At 35.9% G+C, this 24,423-nt stretch overlaps 1 protein-coding gene and 1 pseudogene across 19 annotated transcripts in view; one reads left to right on the top strand and one right to left on the bottom strand.

Moving 5' to 3' along the window:
* The window catches only part of HERC4 (HECT and RLD domain containing E3 ubiquitin protein ligase 4), a 143,526-nt gene that overhangs the window by 39,836 nt on the left and 79,267 nt on the right, over positions 1-24,423 (top strand). For all 19 annotated transcript variants that reach the window (XR_014828009.1, XR_002338528.2, XR_002338529.2 and 16 more), the window contains 4 exons: positions 219-440; positions 1,483-1,574; positions 9,861-9,991; positions 19,423-19,583. Coding sequence is in view for 13 of the 19 variants with exons in the window: in XM_021072875.2 (XP_020928534.1) it covers positions 219-440; positions 1,483-1,574; positions 9,861-9,991; positions 19,423-19,583 (606 nt within the window). In the remaining 6 variants the exon portion in view is untranslated. The remainder of the gene's footprint in view (positions 1-218; positions 441-1,482; positions 1,575-9,860; positions 9,992-19,422; positions 19,584-24,423) is intronic.
* Positions 10,000-14,910, bottom strand: LOC110256678 (large ribosomal subunit protein eL21 pseudogene; annotated as a pseudogene).

The following is a 24,423-nucleotide window of genomic DNA, read 5'->3' as shown; positions in this document are numbered from 1 at the left end:
ACTTACCCATTCATCAGTAAAGTAGGTCAAAGTAAAAGTGTACTAATACAGAATATTCTAAGTAGTATTATGTTTCCATATAAGAAAGAAATAAAATTAGGAGGAATATGTATTTTCGCTGAATGAGAGGAAAAATGTCCTAAAATAACTGATGACCTTCAAATGAAATTTTTGTGTGTGTTAGAAAAATAGTTCATTTTATGATTTTTGTTTTACAGCAAGTGAAGTCTTCTGTTGGGGACAGAATAAATATGGCCAGTTGGGTTTAGGCATTGACTGTAAAAAGCAATCATCACCACAGCTGATTAAGTCTTTGCTTGGAATCCCTTTCATGCAAGTTGCAGCAGGAGGAGCCCATAGTTTTGTACTCACCCTTTCTGGAGCTATCTTTGGATGGGGACGCAACAAATTTGGTCAGCTAGGTCTTAATGATGAAAATGGTAAGTTTACATTATTTTTAGATATACTTTTCAAAAGAGATGATCTTTTGAGATGGATCAGTGATTCTTAGTGTTAGAAATGTACCCAGATCTTCTCTGGTGGGGATGAGGAGTTAATTTAAAAATTGCATTTGATGATAATATTTTTAGGAGACTGTGGGAAGGCCAAAAATATTTTATTGTATAATATAGAAAGTGTATCTGAACAAAACTCTTCATTGTTGAATGTTTATTAAGAAAAAGTTGAAAAACATTACTTCAAATTGGTAACCACGCTATCAGTCACCATTGTTGGGAAAAAGCTGTAAAATTATCCTGAAAGGTAACATGAAGTAGTCATCTATTTGAGTTTTTCAAGGAACTATTTAAATCTGAGTCATTAATCACTATTAACAGTGGTACTTAAATCTTGAAAATAAACCGTTTTGGATTTTAATAAATTACAACTACTTAAAAAAAGTTCAAAACCGATTTTTCCTAACTACAGTAGGTCGAATGCCAGTAGTTGAAATACAAAAACCAGTAATGTTCAACATAATTGTAATGACTTAAATAGACAAAAGTGAGTCGTTGATCTAGTCACAACTGGTAATGATAAGCAAATAATAACTCTCAGAAAGAATTTTAAAATATTTTGTTCTGAGTAAGAAAAACATGTCAGATTAGGACTTCATATCTCTTCTGCTATAAAATTTTCATGCTTTTAAAATAGGATCCTATGAGCCTAATTATCATGAGGTGAATATAAAGAATGATATGTATATGTTAGAATCATTCAAAGAGCTTTGAAATTCTTTGATTACTGAGTTCTGTGAAGATTGGTTTTTAGGCAGTTTAACACTTAAATTACTGTCTTTATCACAGTACCATGAATAGAAAGGCGTGGGAACCTAACTTAGTAGTTTGTACTACAAAATCATTGAATTTTAGTAAAAATTATTAACTCATCACTGTCTACTGAGTGGGAAACTGTAGAGGAAACACATCTTAAAAGAGTTTTAATTTTCAAAGTACCGTTAATGTCTCTTGTTGGAATTTTCAGATAGGTATGTTCCTAATTTACTAAAGTCACTAAGAACTCAGAAAATAGTTTATATTTGTTGTGGAGAAGATCATACTGCTGCACTAACCAAGGTATTGTACTCCTATAAAACTTCTTTATTACTACTCATGGTAGTTATTTAATAGTCAATAATTTCATATTTATGTTGTAACTTGAGTATTGTTGATGTCTGAAAAATAATTTACCTTTTAAAAAAGGATGGTTTATTTTCTGTTCTCAAAAACAGTTTACCTTAAATTTCAGCTGTGTTTAATGTTACGAAATGTGCATTGTGATCTACTGTTAACTGTGATAAGGGAGTTCCTTGTTGTGGCTCAGTAGAAACAAATCTGACTAGTATCCATGAGGACACAGATTCAATCCCTGGCCTCGCTCAGTGGGTTAAGGATCCAGCATTGCCATGAGCTGTGATGTAGGTTGCAGACACGGCTCGGATCTGGCATTGCTGTGGCTGTGGTGGCCGTAGGTCAGCGGCTATAGCTCCTATTGGACTCCATATGCTGCAAGTGTGGCCCTGAAAAGACCAAAAAAAAAACCCAAAAAAACCAAACAAACTGTGATAATATATACTGTTGAATTTTTCAGCTTTGTGTGAACTACTGCTTAAATAATATTTTGAATGAGATAATTTCTTTTTTATCAGATGTGCTGTGCTTTGCATATCAATCCCACTTATATTGCATTAATTAATTAAAATTGCCTAATTTTAATTTAGCACCTATGTGGCATAAATAAAACTAGTTATAGAGGAGACTGAATTTGTCTATTATTCATAGGCTAAGAATTATGCAAGGAGTGGAGTTCCCGTCATGGCACAGTGGTTAACGAATCCGACTAGGAACCATGAGGTTGAGGGTTCGGTCCCTGCCCTTGCTCAGTGGGTTAACGATCCGGCGTTGCCGTGAGCTGTGGTGTAGGTTGCAGACGCGGCTCGGATCCCGCGTTGCTGTGGCTCTGGCGTAGGCCGGCGGCTACAGCTCCTATTCGACCCCTAGCCTGGGAACCTCCATATGCCGCAGAAGCGGCCCAAAGAAATAGCAAAAAACAAAAAACAAAAAAAAAACAAAACAACAACAACAACAAAAAAAAGAATTATGCAAGGAGTTAAAATGAACCTTCATCACAGTCTTGTTAAAGTCTTTAACTGTGACCTGTTACTTTATTGGGTATGTACCAATTCAGCATCAATCAGTACAGTATAGTTCTCTAGCAGTTAGAAGTAAAATGAAAATAAAAATATTAAACTAACTTTATCAGCAATATTATGTTAATGTAAGGGAACTGGCAGGTTATTGGCTAAGTTAGAAATGTCTTTGCTCTTTAATCTGTGTAATAAATTGGCAAGAAAAAAACTTAAAAATTAACTTCTAGTCATATTTATAAAATTCTATACACTTACTCCCACATTAGGAATTTTAGAATAAGAATTATTCTTAGTTCTTAATCAGATATAGTGTACTAAAGGTACTTTAATAAAGATATTATAATGATCAATTATGAAATTAATTTTTTAAAATTTTGTATTACTTGCTTTTGAATAAGGACGTTTTGCTATACCTGCTGATCTTTTTACCATATTTTACTGATTTTTTAAATCATTCAAGTGACAGATGCAATCACTAAAGTCTTATTAAATCATGTAGGCAAGGAGTTCCCATGGCAGCTCAGCATTAACAAACCCGACTAGTATCCGTGAGGACATGGCTTCAATCCCTGACGATCCCTGACCTCGCTCAGTGGGTTAAGGATCTGGCATTGCTGTGAACTGGGGGGTAGGTCGCAGACGAGGCTTCTGTGGCTGTGGCACAGGCCGGCAGCTGCAGCTCTGTTTCAACCCCAAGCCTGGGAATTTCATGGGCCAAAGGTGCAGCCCTAAAAAGGCAAAAAAAATCATCATGTAGGCAAGTTATAAATTTTAGTCATTCTCTTCTGTTACTGGTATTTGAAAGAAATAAGACCGTTTAAGGTAATAGTAAAAAATATTTTGTATAATATTCCTTAGGTCTATATTTGTGGTAGAAATACTCACATGTTAATGCCTTTCAAATTCAGCCTTTCAGATGACCACTCATCTTTTTTTCCCAAGGATTTCTAGCTCTTTATATCTGTCGGGTTTTTTTTTTTTTTTTTTTTTAAATGTTAATTCTATTTATCTTCTGTATTTCTCTCTCAAAACAGTAGGTGGTGATACTTGTTAACTGGAGATTTTGGTGTATGTTATTTTTATTTTATTTTATTTTTTTATTTTTTTGCTTGTAGTGTATGTTATTTTTAATGAAATTAGATGGTTTTAAATATTTCAAAAGTGAAATATTTTATTTTTCCTTGACTGTAAGTTTGTTTTATGAAGCAGTTTCCTTGTGTAAAAGAGACATTAGGAAAAATTGTCAGAATTTATAAGTTATTTTATAAATTCATTATGCAAATCTCATATACATATACCTTTTCACTTATCAATTGCCTAGCAATTTTAGAATCTATGCTAAAGATATGAAGTTATTTTTACACAAGGCTGTTTGTTGTGGCAGTATTTTAACAACAAAAGAACAGAAGAAATCTAGATGCTCTTCTGTAGCAACCTGCTTAAATAAACTGTGGTAAATCTATAAAAGAGAATGAGGAAGACCTTTATATTATGTTGTGGAATGATCTTCAGGGTATATTGTTAAGGAAAAAGAAGAAGGTATAGGGTAGTTGCCTTTTGTATAGAAGAGGTTAAATATAAGCATATTACATGTTCATATTTAAAAGAATTAATAGGTAAGACCAAATGAACCTTGCTTTATAGGTTTTACTTTGTGACCTAGAAACTATTACACGTAATTAAAAACGAAACTTATATTTATATATTAAAACAATTTTTCAGAATTGCTAGTGGCACAACTACAGAAAGAAGAATTCTTGTAGGTCATTTTAAAATACAATATTTTATTGTACATCACTAGTGGAAAACAGTTAAAGATAAACCAAATTCACAAAGAAGTTGTAAGCTGCATTCTGTAGTCTTATTGATAGTAGTAAAATTAGTAGTGTTATTATCAATATATTGCATATAAAGTAGGATAAAGACAAATAAGTACTTGTTCTCCTGTCATTAGAAAATATGATTTTTCAGCTTAAGAGAAAAGGAATATAAAATAATAGTAATTAAAACCTTGTGATCTTTTCTTTGAATCACAAGTATCAGTTTGAATTCTTTTCTCCTTCTAAAATAATTTTTTTGTGTGTTGTTTTTGGTTTTTTTTTTTTTGCTATGACCACGAAAATATCCTAGAAGTAACTAAACATGTGCAATCTGGAAGCAATGAGCATCTCTTGATTGTTGTAGACCCTATACAAGAAAGAACCAGGGCTTCTTAGGGAAGAGTCTAATCCCATATCTGGGGAGAGGGGAAAGTATGAAAAAAACCTTGGGTATTTTGTGTTATAAAAATGCAAAGACTGTTAAGATATGTCAGAAGGACTACTTGAAGGAGTTTTCATTGACTAATAAAAATGGGAATATACCAAATATATAAAAATCCTTACTGAAATCAATACAAAGCACACTTCATTGCTTATCCTTTGAGGCTGCTAGGACAACTCATTTTTTGAAAAATAAGTAAATGAGAAGAAGCATTTCCCCTGCCTCTTTTTTACAGACTATTTTAGAATAACTTAATAGTTGCTAAGTTAAGTTCTCTTTAGAAGAATTTCAGCTAATAAATCTGGAAGAAATAAGATTATAAAATCTCCATTTTATACTCCTTAATGAAATAGTGGGTTTAGGCAAAGATCAGTGTTAAGTTTAATGGGGATAGATTAGGCTGAAACATGTTGTCCCACTAACTTTGTTTGGTTTTTAGGGCTGCATCAGCAGCATATGGAAATTCCCAGGATAGAGGTCCAGTCAAAGCTACAGTTGCTGGCCTGCACCACAGCCACAGCAGTGTGGGATCTGAACTGCATCTGCAACCTATACCACAGCTCATGGCAACGCCAGATCCTTAACCCACTTGGCAAGGCCAGGGATCGAACCCACAACCTCATGGTTACTAGTTGGATTCATTTCTGCTGAGCCACAACAGGAACTCCGAAACAGCATGTTTAAATGATTATATATCCAGTGATCAAGTAGGATTTATCCCTGGGATCCAAGGATGATCCAGAATTTGCAAATCAGTCAGTGTTATGCACCACATTAACAGAATGGAGGATAAAAATCCTCATCTCGGTAGATAAAGAAAAAGCATTTGACAAAATTCAACATCGTTTTATGTTAAAAACTCAACAAATTGAGTATAGAGGGAACATGCCTCAACATAACGAAGTTCATCTATGACAAACCTACCACTAACATATTGCATAATGGTGAAAACTTGAAAGCTTTTCCTCTAAGATCAGGAACAAGGCAGGATGCCCCCTCTTAACACTGCTACTCAAGATAGTACTAGAAGTTCTATCCATAGCAGTTAGGCAAGAGAAAGAAATAAAAGACATCCAAATTAGTCTCTGGTTTCAGAAGACTTGATATTATATATATAGAAAACCCTAGAGATTCCACAAAAATATTTTAGAACCAATAATAAATGAATCCAGTGAAGTTGCAAGATACAAATTAACATATAAAAATCAATCGCATTTTTATACACTAAAAGCAAACTATTTGAAAGAAATTAAGAAGTAGTCCCATTTGTAGTGTCAAAAACAGTCAAATAACTTAAAAATAGAGGTGAACCAAGCAGATGAAAGACCCGTACTCTGAGAACTGTATAAAACATCATTGAAAGAATTTGAAGAAGACAGAAATAAATGGAAACATACCTCATGTTCTTGGGATGGAAGTATTAATATTGTTAAAAATGTCCATACTACTCAAAGTGATCTACAGATTCAATGCAATCCCTATCCAAGTTCCAATGACATTTTTCACAGAAATAGGACAATTTAAAAATTCATATTGAACTACAAAAGACCCAGAATAGCCAAAGCAATCTTAAGAAAGAATGACAAAGTGGAAGCATCACATTTTATGGTTTTAAATTATGTAAACAAAGTTGTAATCAAAACAGACTGATACTGGAATGAAAACAGATATTATACCAGTCAAACAGAATAGGTAGCCCAGAAATTAACTAATCATTGGTAAGGTTCAGGAGCACACAATAGAAAAGGATGATCTCTTTAATAAGTGGTGCTGGGAAATCTGCATATTTACATGCAAAAGAATGAAACTGGACCACTAATTCACACCACTCAAAATGTAACTCAAATTGGATTAAAGACTTAAATATAAGACCTGGAACTGTAAAACTTCTGGAAGTAAACAGAGGAAAGTTCCCTGATGTTAGTCTTGGTTGGCATATTTTGGATATGACATCAAAAGTACAGGCAACAAAAGCAAAAATAAAACATCATACTATACCAAAAAGCTTCTATAGAGCGAAAGAAACCGCAGAATGAAAAGGCATCCTATGCAATGGTAGAAAATACTTGTAAATCATATATCTGATTAGGGTTAATATCTAAAATGTGTAAGAAACTCAGTGACTCATGGCTGAAAAACAAATAATCTAATTTTTAAATGGGCAGAAGGGCCTGAATAGACATTTTTCCAGAGGAAATACATAAATAGACAAAGGGTACATGAACAGGTGCTCAGTATCAACATCACAATCATCAGGAAAATGCAAATCAAGACCTCAGTGAGATATTACCTTACATCTGTAGGATGGCTATAATTAAAGATAAATAAATAAAAAGACAAGTATTAACGACAGTATGGAGAAAGGGGGAAGCTGGGGGGAATGTAAAGTGGTGCAGCCATTGTGGAAAACACTGTGGAGTTCCTCAAAAAATTGTAAATAGAATTACTATATGACCCAGCAGTCCTACTTTTGGATGTATTTCTGAAGGAAGTGAAAACAGAATCTCAAATAGATAACTGTACTCCCATGTTTATTGCATCATTGTTGACAGTAGCCAAGATATTTTGACAGCCTAAGAGTCCATTGCCAGATGAATGGATAAGGAAATGTGACATGTATATGCACACACATGGACATATACACACAATGTAAAATAAGGGGGAATCTCTCATTTGTGGTAATGTAAATAAACCTAGAGGTCATTATGCTAAGTGAAATAAGACATAAAAAAATACTATGTGGTATCACTTATAAGTGAAGTAGTAAAAGAAAATAAGTCAAGTTCATAGAAACAATAGAATGGTAGTTGCCAGGTTCTAGGGGGTGAGAGAAATAGGGATTTGTGGTCAGAGGGTACAAACTTTCTGTTAATGTGATTGAATTCTGAGAATCTAATGTACAGCACGGTGACTATAGTTAACAATAATGTATTCTGTACTTGAAATCTGCTAAGAGTGGATCTGAAGCATTCGCACCAAAAAAAGTATGTGAAGTGATGGATGTGTTCACTATGATAATAATGTCACAGAGTTTACATATGTCATGTTGTGTACTTTAAAAATATACAATTTTGTATCAAGTCAGTAATGCAAAATACCAAAATAAAATGGAGAAAAACATAAAAAATAATTAACATTTCTGGTATTTCTATCAAAATGGAAATTAATGTTTTTGTAAGTATAATCACACTGTTGTATTATATATTTTTTTCTTTTAGACTTATAGCTGCTGAAGGTACACATTCAGTTATAAGGGAAATGATTTGATGACCATAGTTTGCTTTAAAGTACTCCAATACTTTTTTTTTTTTTTTTTTTTTGCTTAAAGTACCCCAAAAGGAGTCCCCTAGTGGCCTAGCAGTTAAGGATTTAGCATTGTCACTGCTGTGGCTCAGGTTCAGTCCCTAGCCTGGGAACTTCTGCATGCCACAGGTGCAGCCAAAAAAAAAAAAAAAACAGTAAAGACCCCTCCAGAAGGGAAGTGGGAAGGGCATCAGTGCAACAGGATTACTTGACTTTTGTCAGTTGTTGAAACTGAATGATGGTTATGTGATAATTCATATATGTATGAATGTATGTATATAAAAATGTCTTTTGTACATTTGTTTGACATTTACTGTAATAAAATTTTAAATAGAAAAATCAGTTTTCTTACATAGCAATCTGTATAAATACTTCCCTCTTTCATTATTTAATAGCATAAATTTATATGCATAACTGGCTGTGAAGAAAAGCAGGTGAATTGAAAAATACTAATCGTGCTTTCATTAAGCTGTCATCATTAATTACTTTTTTTTTTTTTTTTTTTTTTTTGGTCTTTTTAGGGCAGCATATGGAGGTTCCCAGGCCAGGAGTCCAGTTAGAGCTGTAGCCACCAGCCTATGCCACAGCCACAGCAATGCAGGATCCCAACTGCGTCTGTGACCTTAAACCTCAGCTCATGGCAATGCCAGATCATTAACCCACTGAGTAAGGCCAGGGATTGAACCGGCATCCTCATGGGTACTAGTTGGGTTCATTAACCACTGAGCCAGGGCAGGAACTCCCATTAATTACTTTTTAAAAACATAACCTTTAATCCAGTTATATATTTAAGACCATCTGTATTATAGTATCTGTGCCAAGAATAGCTATATTTGTGCACTCTGGCTACATATACTTTGTTTTGCAGAGCTACTTTGAAAACTGAAAATGATACCATTTTTAGGTTTTGTGAAATTTTATAGGTGTGTACTTGGGATTCAACAAGAATATAATGAAGGCAGTGCAAAGGATAATTATTAATAGGAGTTCCTACTGTGGCATGGTGAATTAATGGTCTGGCTTGTCCCTGTCTGATCCCTGGCCCAGCGCAGTGGGTTAAGGATCTGGCATTGCTCCAGCTGTGGCATAGGTCACAGATGCAGCTCAGATTTGATCCCTGGCTCAGGAATGCACATATGTTGTGGGTGAAGCTGAAAAGGGGGGAAAAAAATTAATAGTGTATCTTTAATGATGACTTCAGCTAAATATCTTATAATGATTAGAGCATTATTAAATACTTGTAAAATACATGAGAATAATTAGCCATATCAACTTGGAGCTCTCCTAGTTTTAAGACATTTTACCTTGAAAAATCAGCTATCAGAGTTCCCACTGTAGACCAGTGGGTTAAGAATCCAGTTGCAGTGGCTTGGATTGCTGCAGAGGCATGGATTTGATCTCCAGCCCACTCCGGTGGGTTAAGGATCCTGAGTTGATGCAGCTTGGATTTTATCCCTGGCCAGAGAATTTCCATATGCCATGGGTGCAGCCATTAAAAAAAAGAAAAAAATCAGCTGTCATCTGTTAAATTGTGAAGTCAGTAGAAGAGAAAATTTGACTCTTTATTAACTTACTGTCCTGAAGATATTTTCTTTTATCAGACTTTCTAATGACAAAGCGTTTTATCTTTTTTTTTTTTTTTCCCCAGGAAGGTGGAGTGTTTACTTTTGGAGCTGGAGGGTATGGTCAGTTGGGTCATAACTCTACCAGTCATGAAATAAACCCAAGGAAAGTTTTTGAACTTATGGGAAGCATTGTTACTCAGATTGCTTGTGGAAGGTAAGCAGTTATATAAAAGAATATTTTGATCTTTTGTAACACAGTTATTTAGGGATTTTTTTTTAATTAAACACCTATTATGCCATAAATCATAGGGAATGGCTTCCAACAGCTCAGGTTCCTTTCCTTTGGTTCTCACAAGGTATTCTCCAGTGGAACAGGCTGGACTTTAAGTTGAACTCGAGTATCTTATGGCTTCCTTTTCTTTTTCTGATCATTTTCCTTCACATGTTCCAGGAAGCTGTCTTGGCTCTTAGGGTGCTTAATATGCTCAAGATGTACATCAGTTCGCTTGGCAAGAAGAATCTTGCCCAACTTAACTTGTTTGTTTATAACAGTGCCAATAGCGTGAAGGGTAACATTGTAGATTGATCCAGTTTAGCCCTGGTAACGTTTGTGGGGCATTCCTTTTTGAACAGTGCCCATTCACTTTATGTCTACAGTATCACATAGTTTCTTGTTGATTTGGATGGGTATGGCAAAAGGAACAACTTCATGTTTTCTAAAAGGCCTACGGAAGATATAGGGGGTAACTCTTCTCTTCCCTTTGTATTGGTCATTTTTGTAAATTATTGGAAGAAGGCAATTCTAGCTCGATATGGAGATTTTTAAAAAATGAGTTGTTTGGAAATCTAATAGTCTTAGATTAAAAAATATTCTCTCTAGGAGTTCCTGATGTGCAGTGGGTTAAGAATCCCACTGCAGTGGCTCAGGTGACTGGGGAGGCATGGGTTTGATCCTTGACCTGGCACAGTGATTTAAATGATCCAGTGTTGCAGCTTACAGTCGCAGCTGTGGCTCAGATTCAGTCCCTGTCCTGGGGACTTCCATATGCCATGGGTGTGGCCATTTAAAAAAAAAAGTTCTCTCTTAAGTGCCTGATTGGCTGCTAAGGAGTCATAGTAACAAGAGAGACATCTTTTATACTGATTGTTTTGCCTTTCTCTATTTGAAACAAATTTATCTGAGTCAAGATATTAATAGTGTTAATGTAGTACTGTATATAACATTAAGTAAATATAATTTATTGTATGTAACATTACACTTGAAGAGAAACTACGTATCTTTTTTTTTTTTTTTTTTTCCTTTTCTTTTTAGGTCTGTACCCACGGCATTTGGAGGTTCCCAGGCTAGGGGTTGAATTGGAGCTACAGCTACCAGCCTATGCCACAGCCACAGCAGTGCAGGATCTGAGCCATGTCTGCGACCTACACCACAGCTCACGGCAACGCCAGATCCATAACCCACTGAGCAAGGCTGGGGATCAAACCCACAAACTCATGGTTCCTAGTCGGATTTGTTTCCACTGCACTGAACTTCTTTCTTTCTTTCTTTCTTTCTTTTTTTTTTTTAAAGAATAAAGAAATTGACCAATTAATTACTTATACATTGGACTAATTAATGATGAAACTTGAATTGGAATACTGTTCTCCTGATATCTAGTTCTTGGGAGTAGATAGGAGTCAGAACTTCATCTTTAGTGGATTCAATTTTGTTGGACTCCTCAGGCAATATGCCCTTTGCTTGACTTAACTCAGTTTTGACCACTTAATTTTTTTCCACCTGGTATATATCTTTATATAATACAGTTTAGTTTTCCAACAGTTAATTCTAATACACAACCACAGTGTAGTTAGCCTTTTGTGACCTTTTGTCCTTCAACATCATGCTGTATGATGGTCTGTGTGTAGTCGTGGTTCTTCATTAATAGCTCTTACTGTGTTTTACTCAACTATGTGTATATATAATTATTTACTCATTACAGATGGGCACTTGGGTATTTTGGCAGTTACAAATAACATTGCTTTGAACATTTACTATGTCATATACATAAACTTTCATATTTCTAAAGTATATACTTAGAATGGAATTTCTGAGTCATAGAGTATACTTGAATTTTGCTTAACCTGCACTCTGTTTACCAGAATGGTTATACCAGCTTACCTTCCCATCAGTATTATATGAGAATTCCTAAGTCCCGGTCACCATTTGGTATTGTTAGACTTTGAATTTTTGCTAACCTTTTGGATATACAGTGTTAACTCAGTCATTTTAATTTGCAGTTCCGTGATTTGACAGCAGCTGCACTGAACATGTAGATCACTTTTGGAAGTATTGACATCTTAACAGTTTTAGGTCTTTCCATCTTTGAATGTGGAATGTCTAATTTTTTTCAGTAATGTTTTGTAGTTTTCATTGTGTATGTTTTATCTATTTGTTTTCTGTATACCTTATGCTTTTTTGTCCTTGATCTCCTATATTATTGTCTTCTTTTGTGTTTAGTTATTTTAGCTTCCTTTTCATTACCCCTTTTTCTTTTTTTTTAATGTGTTTTTAGGGCCACACCCTCAGCACATGAAAGTTCCCAGGCTAGGGGTCGAGTTGGGCTGCGGCCTAAACCACAGCCATAGCAACACTGGATCCAAGCTGCATCTACAACCCATACCACAGTTCACAGCAGCGCCAGATCCTTGACCCACTGAAGCGGGGCCAGGGTTGAACCCGCATCCTTATGGATACTAGTCAGGCTCATTACCACTGAGCCACAAGGGGAACTCCATCATTTCCTTTTCTGTATATTCTATAGCTATCTTTTTGTGGTTACCATGGGGATTACATTTAATATTCTAAAGTTATAACACTTTAACTCAAATTTATACCATTTCAACCTCAATAACATACAGAAACTCTATTCCCACTCCCTTTCAGTTATTGGTGTCATAACTTTGTATACATTGTGTGTCCAAAAACATAAATTAGTCTCCTAAATTAGGTAGAAAACAAAATTTGGAGAAAGAAAAGTTTACAATAATACTAGCTTTCATAATCAAGCATATATTTACCTTTACTAAGATCTTTATTTTTTCATACAGCTTCTAGTTACTGTCTAGTGTCCTTTCATTTCAACCTGTAGGATTCCTTTTAATATTTCTTAAAGGTCAGGTCTAGTGATAACAAACTTCCTCAGCTTTTGCTTATCTGTAAATGTCTTAATTTCTCTCTCACTTTTGAAAGACAGTTTTGCCAGACATCAGATTCTTGGTTGACAGGTTTTTTTTCTCTCAGCTGTTTCAATATATCAGCCCACTGTCTTCTGACCTGCTAAGTGTCTGTTGAGAACTCTACTGATAATCCTCTTGAAGATCCCTTGTATGCAACAAGTCACTTCTCTTTTGCTGTTTCAAGTTTCTCTGTCTTTCGACAGTTTATTTCTGAGTATGGGTTTCTTTCAGTTCATCCAACTTGGAGTCTCTTGGATGTTTGTCTTTCACGAAGTTTGGAAAGTTTTTATTCGTTATTTCTTCAGATGATCTGTCTCCGTATCTTTCTTTTTACTTTCTCGAACTCCCACAGTGCCTATGTTGGTCCGCTTGATGTCCCAGAGGTCCCTTAGGGTCTCTTTACCCTTCTTTAATATTTTTCCTATCTTTTCCTAAGACTTAGGAACTTCACTTGTTTTATTTGCAAGTTCTCTTACTCTTTTTTTCTTTAGACTCAAATCTTCCTTTGAATCTAGTGAATTTTTCATTTCAGTTTTGTATTTTTTATACTTTTGTTTCCTTTTGGCCTGTTTTAAATTTTTCTCTTTTTTAAATTGATACTTCTGTTTTCTTTATATATTATTTTCTTCACTTTTTCCATGCCTTCCTTTAGTTATTTGAGCACCTTTAAGAAGTTGTTTTAGTTTTTATCTATTTAAGGTCCATCATCTGATTGTTCTCAAGGACAGTTTCTTTTGTTTTTTTGGCCACACCTATAGCATGTGGAAATTGAGATGATCTATCCCATGCTGGAAGGGCCAGGGATTTAACCTGTGCTGCAGTTGTGGCCTGTGCCACAGCTACAGCAGCAACACTGGCTTCCTAACCCACTGCACCATGAGGGAACTTCCAGTTGTTTTATTTTTATTTATATATATTTATGTATTTGTTTACTTATTGTATTTTTTAGGGCCACACCTGTGGCATATGGAGGTTCCCAGGCTAGGGGTTGAGTTGGAGCTACAGCTGCCAGCCTATGCCACAGCCACAGCAACTCAGGATCCGAGCCGAGTCTGTGACCTATACCACAGCTCACAGCAATGCTGGATCCTTAACCCACTGAGCAAGGCTAAGGATCGAACTTGCAACTCCATGGTTCCTAGTCGGATTCATTAACCACTGAGCCACGACGGGAATGCGTTGGTTTTTTTTTTTTTTTTTTTTTTTTTTTTAAGTAGACTTTATTTTTTACAGCATTTTTAGGTTCAAAACAAAATTAAGTGATATTTTTTATAATTGACTGTTGACAAAAAATAATCAATAAACAGTCTTTAATAGGAATAGAAAAGTGTTTTATTTGAGCAAAACTGAGGATGATAACCTGGAAGACAGCATCTCAGATAACTCTGAGGAACTGCTCCAGAGAAGTATAATTTTCAGCACAGGTATTATATCTTGTCAGAACAAAAAACATCAAGTAAGTCAGGAATAACTTCCTTCAAGGATTCAAAAAAACAAAATCAGCATGTACACAGCGTGGACATTCTTTACTTCTGGCACTGTACCCTGTTCTTTAGTTGTTAAAGCAGATATACAATGTATATTTGATAGGCCAACAAATAGGTTGTTTTTGTTAGCATTAAATTCAGCTTAAGTTACATGTAAGCCAGAGTGAATTCCCTTATCTCAGTATGTGAACATTTCTTTTGCGACTATATTAACAAATCATTACAGGTATATGTATTACACATTAGGGTTAGGCCTAAAAAGCAAAACAAACAAACGAAAAAATTATGGGAAATTCTAAGCGCATATCTCTTAAGATATAACTTCTTTCCTCATAGGGCTCTGATTGGATGTGTAATAAATTGTCTCACTCCACCTTGTAGTCTTATTCTTACTTTTCATATTTTTGTCCTTCACTGCCTTTTTGATCATTTTTACAATTTATATTTCAGTTCATTAATTCTCATACTATATATTTTTTGGTAAATACATTCTTTAAGATCTTAATTTTGGTTATCTGTGATTTTTCAGTTCTAGTGTATCTGGTTCTCTTTAAAATCTGAAGCAAGTTTTTTTTTTTTTTCTTTAATGTTTCCAGTTATCTTCAAGCTTGGCCTTTATTTCTTGGACATTAAACAACTATTAATTGTTCTGGATTCTTGTGCCTGAAAAATTCCAATATCTGAAAATTTTAGGGAACTACTTCTGTAGTTTCTTCTTTCTGCTAGGTTTTGTTCATGGTACCCTCTTTCTTTGTTTGCTCAGTTTTGTGTGTTTGACCATGTATTTGAAAAATTATTTATGGGAATAATTTTAAAAAGCCTTCCTTTTTTTCACATTCTCATTTGAATCAGGATCTGTTATAAAAGGCAAATAAATACAAGCTCAACATATAAGTGAGCAGAAATAGCTGTTGTCATAATCTTATTTGTTAGATTGTTAAAGTTTCATATGAGTATATATTCACTAAAGTTTAGAGAGTTAACTTTTCTTGTTTATGCATTTCATACATAATTCATTCAAAGATTATAAAGCAGTATTTTTTTCCAATGAAATATTTCATCATTTTTTAGATATCAGATATTGTTTTATGTTATCCAATTTTGTAATTCTTTTTTTTTTTTTTTTACTAATTAGGGAATTTTTAAAATTAAATTTCATTGTAGTATAGTTGATTTACAGTGTTGTGTTAATTTCAGGTGTCCAGCAGCATGAGTCAATTGTACATATACATATATCCTTTTTTTCTCCCATATAGGTTCCTACAGAATATTGAGTAGATTTCTGTGTCCCAGAGAGTAGATCCTTGTTACTCATCCATTCTGTATAGAGAAGAGTGTGTTTATCAATCCCAGTCTCCCATTTTATCCACCCCACCTCCCCCAGAGTTTTCCCTGTGGTAATCATAAGTTTGGTTTTGAAATCTTTGAGTCCGTTTTGTTAACAAGTTCCTCTGTATTATTCTCTTTTTTTGAGAGTATTATTCTTTATTAGATCCCACATGTTAGTGCTCTTCCTCTTTCTGACCTCAATATGATTATTTCTGGGTCCATCAGTGTTGCTGCAAATGGCATTGTTTCATTCTTTTTATGGCTGAGTAATATTCCATTCTATGTATGTACTGTATCTTCTTTATCCATTCCTCTGTCTATGGACTTTTAGGTTGATTTCATGTCTTGGCTATTGTAAATAGTGCTAAAATAAACATTGGGTTTTATGTATCTTTTTGAATCATGGTTTTCTCTGGATATATGCTAATTAATGATGTTGAACTTCTTTTCGTGTGCTTTTTGGCCATATGTTTTTCTTCTTTGGAGAAACGTCTCTTTTAGATCTTCTGACCATTTTTTGATTGAGTTTCTTTTTCAGTATAGAGCTATATGAGATATTTGTGTTATTTTGGAGGTTAATCCCTTGTTCATCCAATTTTGCAATTCTTAACAGTTGAAATATGCATGATTTAGATAGTTATTCTTAGTTTTGTAAACTCAATATTTTTCCGGTAATTTTATTTATTTCACTATTTGATTGGAGGGATTTCAGATATGTATTAATTGAGATGTATGAACTTACCATACAGAGGGAGTGTCTATTGGTGTCTTGATCAGCTTGTCATCTGGGTAGTTGGTACTGTAAGAACTCTGGATTATTTCCTTTTTAAATAGTTGTCAAAAAACCTCCTGAAAAAAGTCTCTAAGGGACAAGGAAATGATCTGAGAGACAAAGGTTCAAATTCCAGTAGTATAATGTCAGTGTTTTTGAGCTGTTACATCAAATATAGGGCTGCTTGAGATAGTTATATTTGTTCATCGGCTGTCAACTCCAACTTCATGCTGTAATCCTTTGGAGAGTTTTTTAGAACCATGTGTGGTTGCCTGGACTCAGTCCTGCTAACTCTAAGATGCAGCCAGGGTTAAGAACTACTCCTTTAGTAGACCAATTTGAGGAGGAATTCAATGCACTTGTTAATATTGAGCAGTACTTTTTAAACTACCATTCTGTTCCCTTGAAATGTCACAGTGGTGGCTTTTTGAAGGAGGCTCACTGGGCAGTATTAAACCCTTCTTCAACCAGAGCAGTTTTGTCTGTTTTATATGCTAAGATTCCATTTAACATTTCTTTTGTTAAAAGAGTACCCTTAGTTTAAACTTTTTTTATTGACCTTGGCTCATCTGGCTCTGAGATAAGACAGTCGTTAGAGTCTTCTTAGTTTTCCAGTAATATAACAGACTAGGTAACTTGAAAACCCTTCTGAGTCAAAATACCTTTCAATGGAAAAAGAATTATATGTTTAAATTTAAAAAAGAATGTGTGTATACACACACACAAAATCATCACTTTGCTGTACAGCAGGAATTAACAACATTGTAAATCAACTGTGTAAAAATTAACAAATTTTTAAAATTTTGGAAATTAAACAACAGCCAAAAAAAAGACTCTAGAGCCACTCTGAAATAATTTGCCAGTCTAGGTAATGTATTAATTAGCTTATTTTACAAAACAAACCACTTAGTGATTCAGTACAGTTATCTATTTAGCTGATAATTCTGTTGTTCAGTATTTGGCTAGGCAGTTCTCATCTTAACTAGACTCATTTGATCAGCTCATAATCTGTCTGGGGGCTGATTAGTCTATGGGGGGGGGGTCTTAGCTGGAATAGCTTCTCTCTGTATATCATCCATCATCTGCTAACCTTGGGTTATTCTCATGCTGGTAGGGCAGGGTTCCTAAAGAGAGAAGGAAAGGAGTTCCTCTTCTGGCTCAGTAGTTAACAAACCCGACTAGTATCCCTGAGGACACCGGGTCTGTCCCTGGCCTCGCTCAGTGGGTTAAGGATCCAGCATTGCTGTGAACTGTGATGTAGGTTGCAGATGCGGCTTGGATCCTGTGTTGCTGTGGCTGTGGTGTAGGCCAGTGGTGGTAGTTCCGATAGGTTCCATAGCCTGAGAATTTTCATATGCCATGGGTGCGGCCCTAAAAAGACAAAAGAGAGAGAAGGAAAACTACATAGGCTCATATCTGATGCATTTCTGCTTCATTCTGTTCAAAGCAAGCCATAAGTCAGAGCCTAGTTTTAAGAAGTGGGGAAATAGATTTCCTGTCTTGGTGGAAACAGCTGGAGAAGTCATATTATAAGGATAATGGTTATAGGGAGAGGAATAACTTTGGCCGTTTTTACAAACAGCATACCACAGATGGCAAAGGAGTTTGAAACAGGAGATGAATCCTAAGAACTGGTAGAAATAGTTGTGAGGCCTGAGAAACTATCTCCTCCCAATAAAACCACCTCATAGGAAGAGTTCACAGTGAAATATTTTCTTGCTAGTTTAAGGAGACTTTTCTGCTTTTGGTCTATTTTCTAGTTTGGATTTCCCCTGAACATGTGTAACCACAGGACTCCTCCAAGGTAGAGATGGGGTTTGTCATAGTAGTCCTAGGTTGGTGTATATGTTTTATATTTCACAATATTCAAAGGGTTTTAAATGAAGTAACTGGATATGTGATTTGAAAAAAAGAACTAGAAATGGGGTAAAACATAATGATTAAAAATTTAAATGCATTAGGTAGTTTAAACAGCAAGTTGGACATATTGCTAAAGAGGAAAGTAATGATTTAAAAATTAGATCCAGGGAAATTACTCACAAGGGATATGAATATTAAAGAGAAGTTAAAAGACTGATAGGGTATATTGGGAAGATAAAACATTTGTTTAATGTTATCAAGAAGAAGAGAATTGAATAAATGGGAGAGAGACAATATTTACAGAAATAACACTTAAGAATTTGCCAGACTTGATTGAAACCATAAAACCTGAAATTGAGGAACACAGGGCCTGAGCTGGATAGTTACCTTTAGTCATTCCTGAACATGCAGTTGGTTCACTGATTAGGTTCAGCTTCAGTTCTTAGGTTTGCCTCCACTCTGGTTCCTCTAGAAGAGTTTGAGTGAATATGCATTAGAATCAGTTTCTTTTGAAGAAAGGAACATAGTTTATCATGCATTTTTATATATGCTGATCTTCTGCCCGGGTGTTATCCTAAAACTGTTGAGTGATGTCCAGGTGGTGGACCATATCTCTCAGACCCTAACTGAGAGGGAAGGCCAGTGGGGAACTTATTGGACAATAGAGTTAGATGCTACTTCTACTGCTGAATCGTCTGTTGGAAAGAATACCAGTATAGAGCTGGGCCTTTTAAAATTTGGACATTTGTGAGAATTTTCTGAACCATGCCAATGCAGCCTGCCTGTGTGGTACAGAATTTGATCAGTATGTAGTAAGGCTATTAATATTTTGCATAGAAAATTTTAGAACTGTAATTGTTTTGTTATTTTCTTTTTAAAGTGAAAAATATATCAGTAATTTTTGCTGTGCTTTTCTAAATGTAAATGTGAATTGTTTGAAAGGTAACATTAAGTCTGAGGTTTTCTATTACTTTACTCTAGGCAGCACACTTCTGCTTTTGTTCCTTCATCAGGACGAATTTATTCTTTTGGACTTGGTGGTAATGGACAGCTAGGAACTGGTTCAACAAGCAACAGAAAAAGTCCTTTCACTGTGAAGGGAAATTGGTTTCCTTATAATGGGCAATGTCCACCAGATTTTGGTAAGTTCTTTTCTATTAAAGCTTTGTTGCACACATTAAAGTTGTTACTAAAATGTTCTTAAAAGATGAACTTTTGGAGTTCCCGTCATGGCACAGCAGAAATGAGTCTGACTAGGAACCATGAGGTTGTGGGTTTGATCCCTGCCCTTGCTTTGGGTTAAGGATCCGGCATCAACATGAGCTGTTGTAGGCCGGCAGCTACAGCCGCGATTGGACCCCTAGCCTGGGAATCTCCATATGCCGTGGGTGCAGCCCTAAAAAGACAAAAAAAAAAAAGATAAACTTTTCTGTCTTTGAAATGAATTCCAAGATACATGGTTTAATGTAAATAGCAAGATACAGCACACCGTATATAGTTATTTTGTTTATATTTGCTTATTTGTGCATTAAGAAACTCAAGATAAATAAAATAAGGAAAGTGGTTTTAGAGGATTGGGCATGATGGGAACTGGGTAGTGACTAGACACCAGTGAAAAGGAAGTGTTTTTGTTTTTCACTTTTTTTTTTTTAAATGGCTGCACCTACAGCATATGGAAGTTCCAGGGCCAGGAATTAAATCCAAGGTGCAGCTTCAACCCATACCACAGCTGTGGCAACACCAGGTCCTTAACTGACTGGGCCGGGGATCAAACTAGCACCTCCACAGTGACCTGAGCCACTATAGTTGGATTCTTAACCGACTGTGCCATAGTAGGAACTCCTGTTTTTTACCTTTAATTATGGTAAAATATATATGACATAAAATTTATGAACATAACCATTTTTTAAGTGCATAGTTCATTAGTGTTAAGTACATTCACATCATTATGCAACTAACCTCCAGAGCTCTTTTCATCTTATTTTATTGATTGATTGATTGATTGCTAGACCTGTGGCATGTGGAAATTCCTGGGCCAGGAATCAAACCCACACCACAGCAGAGACCCAGGCCACTGCAGTGATAGTGCTGGATCCACAAGGGAACTCCCAAAACTCTTTTTATCTTGTAAAACCCAAAACTGTGTTCATTAAACAACAATTCTCTTTACTCTAGGCAGCCATTAGCTGCCCACTAGCTGGCATCCCGCATTCTGTCTCTGTGAATTTGACTTGACTCTAACCACCTCACAAGTGGAGTCATACAGTGTTTGTCTTTTTGTGAGTGGATTTTTTAAATAAACCTAGCATAATATGCTTAAGGTTTGTCTATGTTATAGCATGTGTATGTATGTAGCACATTTTGTTTATCTATGAATTACTGATGGACGTTTGGATTATATCCACCTTTCCGGCAATTGTGAATAATGCTGCTATAAAAATGGGTTACAAATATCTCTTCAAGACCCTGCTTTCAGTTCTTGTGGGTATATATGGGATTTTAAAATTCTGTAACATTTTTGGAGTTCCTGTCGTGGCAAAGCGGAAATGAATCTGATTAGGAACCATGAGGTTGTGGGTTTGATCCTTGGCCTCTCTCAGTGGGTTAAGGATCTGGCGTTGCCATGAGCTGTGGTGTAGGTTGCAGACGCGGCTCAGATCTGGCGTTGCTGTGGCTGTGGTGTAGTCTGGCAGGTACAGCTCTGATTAGATCCTAGCCTGGGAACCGCCAAATGCCATGGGTACAGCACTAAAAAGACAAAATAAAATAAAATTGTATAACATTTTCTGGGGTTTTTTTTTTTTTTGCAATTTGAAACCCTTATGAATATGTTACCTATTCAGAATATTAACATTTAAAATGTGCTTTTTATGTCCCTACTGCTTTAGCCAAATCTGTAATTTATTTTTATTTTCTGTTATTCTTTCGGTAGATATGGCTATTTTTTCATCAATATTATTAATTTACTACTTAAGGAGTTTGAAATATTCACACTGTTTTCTCATTCACTTCTTTGACATGTTGCAACCAAAATGTACTTTTTTCAGTATTTCCTTTTACCATCCTAAACTATTCCTCAGAATTGTTTTCGTAGTTACTTCTGTTGGTTGCCTCTTGCTGTGCTCTGGGGTGGTTGACAGTTAAGAACTCATTCTCCACTGATGACAGTTCTATGGGACCCTCGAGCATAAGCCCTCACTGGCCCCAAGTCCAGTGACCTAGAGGTGTTCCCTGGATGGCAGGTACAAAAATCAAGGCCCTAGATGAGGCTATAAGCTCCTTTCCAGGAGTTACTGGCAAGGTGAAATGAGAAGAGGAGTGTTTTTTTGACATTTCATTTCACCTTACCAAAGCATAGTTTACAAAATTGATGTGAATTAGGAGTTCCCATTGTGACGCCGCAGAAATGAATCTGACTAGGAACCTTGAGGTTTCAGGTTCAATCCCTGGCCTCACTCAGTGGATTAAGGATCTGGCATTGCCATGAGCTTCAGTGAAGGTCACAGACGTAGCTCAGATCTGGCGTTGCTGTGGCTGTGGTATAGGCTGGCAGCTGTAGCTCTGATTAGACCCCTAGCCTGGGAACCTCCATATGCCGTGGGTGTGGCCCTAAATAAAAGCAAAAAACAAAACAACAACAAAAATAAAAAATAAACAACAAAATTGATGTGAATTACATTAGTTTAGAAGACGAAAACATGAATCCCTTATATATCCAGAAAATAGAACATTAAAACAAAGTTCACACTATGAATCTTGGATTGTCAGTTTCATGAAACTGCATGTTAACTTTTAAAAAGTATATGAGGAATTCTAGTATAGTTTGCTGGTGTCTTCTGAAAATTATCTGAGCTATGTCTCTTCAGAAGCCTGTACCCAAGTGTCTGTTCTTTGAAGTATATGTGGTTTCAGTTACCAGTTACAGCCCTTTATACAGGGTTCTGAGACCATCCTTCTTTGTTGAAAATATATAAACTCTGGCCTGTAGCTTACAGGAGATCCTTCAGACAAGCATCAGAGTAAAGCAAAAATTATTGATAGATGACAGGCTTAAAATGACTGTGGCTAATTTATTACTGATAATTGTCAATTGGAAAGATATGATGAGGGTTGTTTTTTTTGGCGGGTGGCAAGACTGCACCCATGGCATATGGAAGTTCCTGGGCCAGAGATCAAACACGCACCACAGCAGCAACCCAAGCCACTGCAGTGACAACGCCAGATCCTTAGCCCACTACACCACAAGAGAACTCCCAAAAGATCAAATTTTGTGATACTCCATAGCCTCTCTAGGAAATCTCAAAGGTATTTTCACTAATACACAAAAGGTATTATGGAGGTTTTAGTTTTCTGTGTTTAGGATCTGACTTGGGGAAGTATATTAGTTTGCTAGGGCTGCCATAACAAAAGATCACAGACTGGGTAGCTTAAACAGCAGAAGTTTATTTTCTCACAGTTGTGAAAGCTGCAAGTCCAGGGTCACGATATCAGCACTTTGGTTTCTTCTGAAGCTTCTCTCCTTGGTTTGCAGATGGCTGCCTTCTTGTTATGTCCTCACATGGCCTTTTTTTCTGTGCATTTGCATTGTAGGTGTTTCTTCATGTTCTTATAAGGGCAGCAAGCATAATGGATTAGGGCCCCACTCTTAACAGCCTCATTTTATCTTAATCACCTCTCTGAAAACCTTATTTCCAAGTACAGTCATATTTTGAAATACTGGGACTTACAGCTTTGACAGAGCAATTTTAGGGGGACATGATTCCATCCATAACAGGAAGACAAAAATCAAAAAAATGTGAGAGGAGTTTGGAACACTTTATTAAAAGATAAATGCATTGATGCTTGAGAAATAACTTGGTTACCTATTTTATTGAAATGACAATAAAACATTTCAAAGTAGATGTAAATGGTAATGTGATTGAAAAGAACTTCAGCTCATTTGTAAACAAGGAGTGATTCTTTTTCTTTTCTCCTTAAGTAATGAAAGACAATAAAATCAACATAAAGCATAGGAAATTATTTCATTAAGACAGAAATTTTGGCGTTCCCTGGTGACCTAGTGGGTAAGGATCCAGTGTAGTTACTTCTGTGGTTTGAGTCGCTGCTGTGAAGCAGGTTGGATCCCTGGCCCAGGAGCCTCCACATGCCATGGGTGTGGCCAAAAAAAATTGGTTTTGGCTTTAGAGCTTTCTTATTGTGGAGAATTTAGTCATATTAATGTTCTGAAGCTCTTATTAGCATTTTATAAGCTAGGTAAAGTTTTTATATTATGTATTCATAAATATTTACTGAGTTCTTTGAACATTGTGCTTGGTAGTAGGGAATGATTGAGGAAATTAAGATATGGTCTCTTCTTTAAAAATTAATTCTGGGAGTTCCTGCACAGTGGGTTAAGAATCTGACTGCAGGAGTTCCCGTCGTGGCTCAGTGGTTATCGAATCCAACTAGGAACCATGAGGTTGCGGGTGTGATCCCTGGCCTTGCTCAGTGGGTTAAGGATCCAGCATTGCCATGAGCTGTGGTGTAGGCTGCAGACTCCGCTCGGATCCCACATTGCTGTGGCTCTGGCATAGGCCTGCAGCTACAGCTCTGATTTGACCCGTAGCCTGGGAACCTCCATATGCCGCAGGAGCAGCCCTAGAAGAGGCAAAAAGACAAAAAAAAAAAAAAAAAAAAAAAAGAAGAAGATTCTGACTGCAGTGGCATGGGTTTGATCCCTGGCCTGGCACACTGGGTTAAGGCCGTGGCATAGATTGCAGCTGCAGCTCAGATTCAGTCCCTAGCCCAGGAACTTCAGTATGCCACAGGTGCAGCTATTTAAAAGAAATGAATTATAATTCTGTAGCAGTAGTGCTTACGAATAATACAAGGTGATAAATTAGTCAAGTGGAGAGTAGGGGGGTCAGGAGCAGGATGACAGAAATGAATTATAATTGGAAAAAACTAGCCTTAAGTTATACTGAGGAGCTTTGGTGTTTTGGT

Source organism: Sus scrofa, chromosome 14, assembly GCF_054392235.1.
Source record: "Sus scrofa isolate SSC_HxYL_T2T_F1_AM1 chromosome 14, Sscrofa_HxYL_maternal_Yorkshire_Landrace_v2.0, whole genome shotgun sequence".
In the NCBI taxonomy this organism is placed as follows: domain Eukaryota; kingdom Metazoa; phylum Chordata; class Mammalia; order Artiodactyla; family Suidae; genus Sus; species Sus scrofa.
This window is presented reverse-complemented; position numbering and strand designations above follow the sequence as displayed.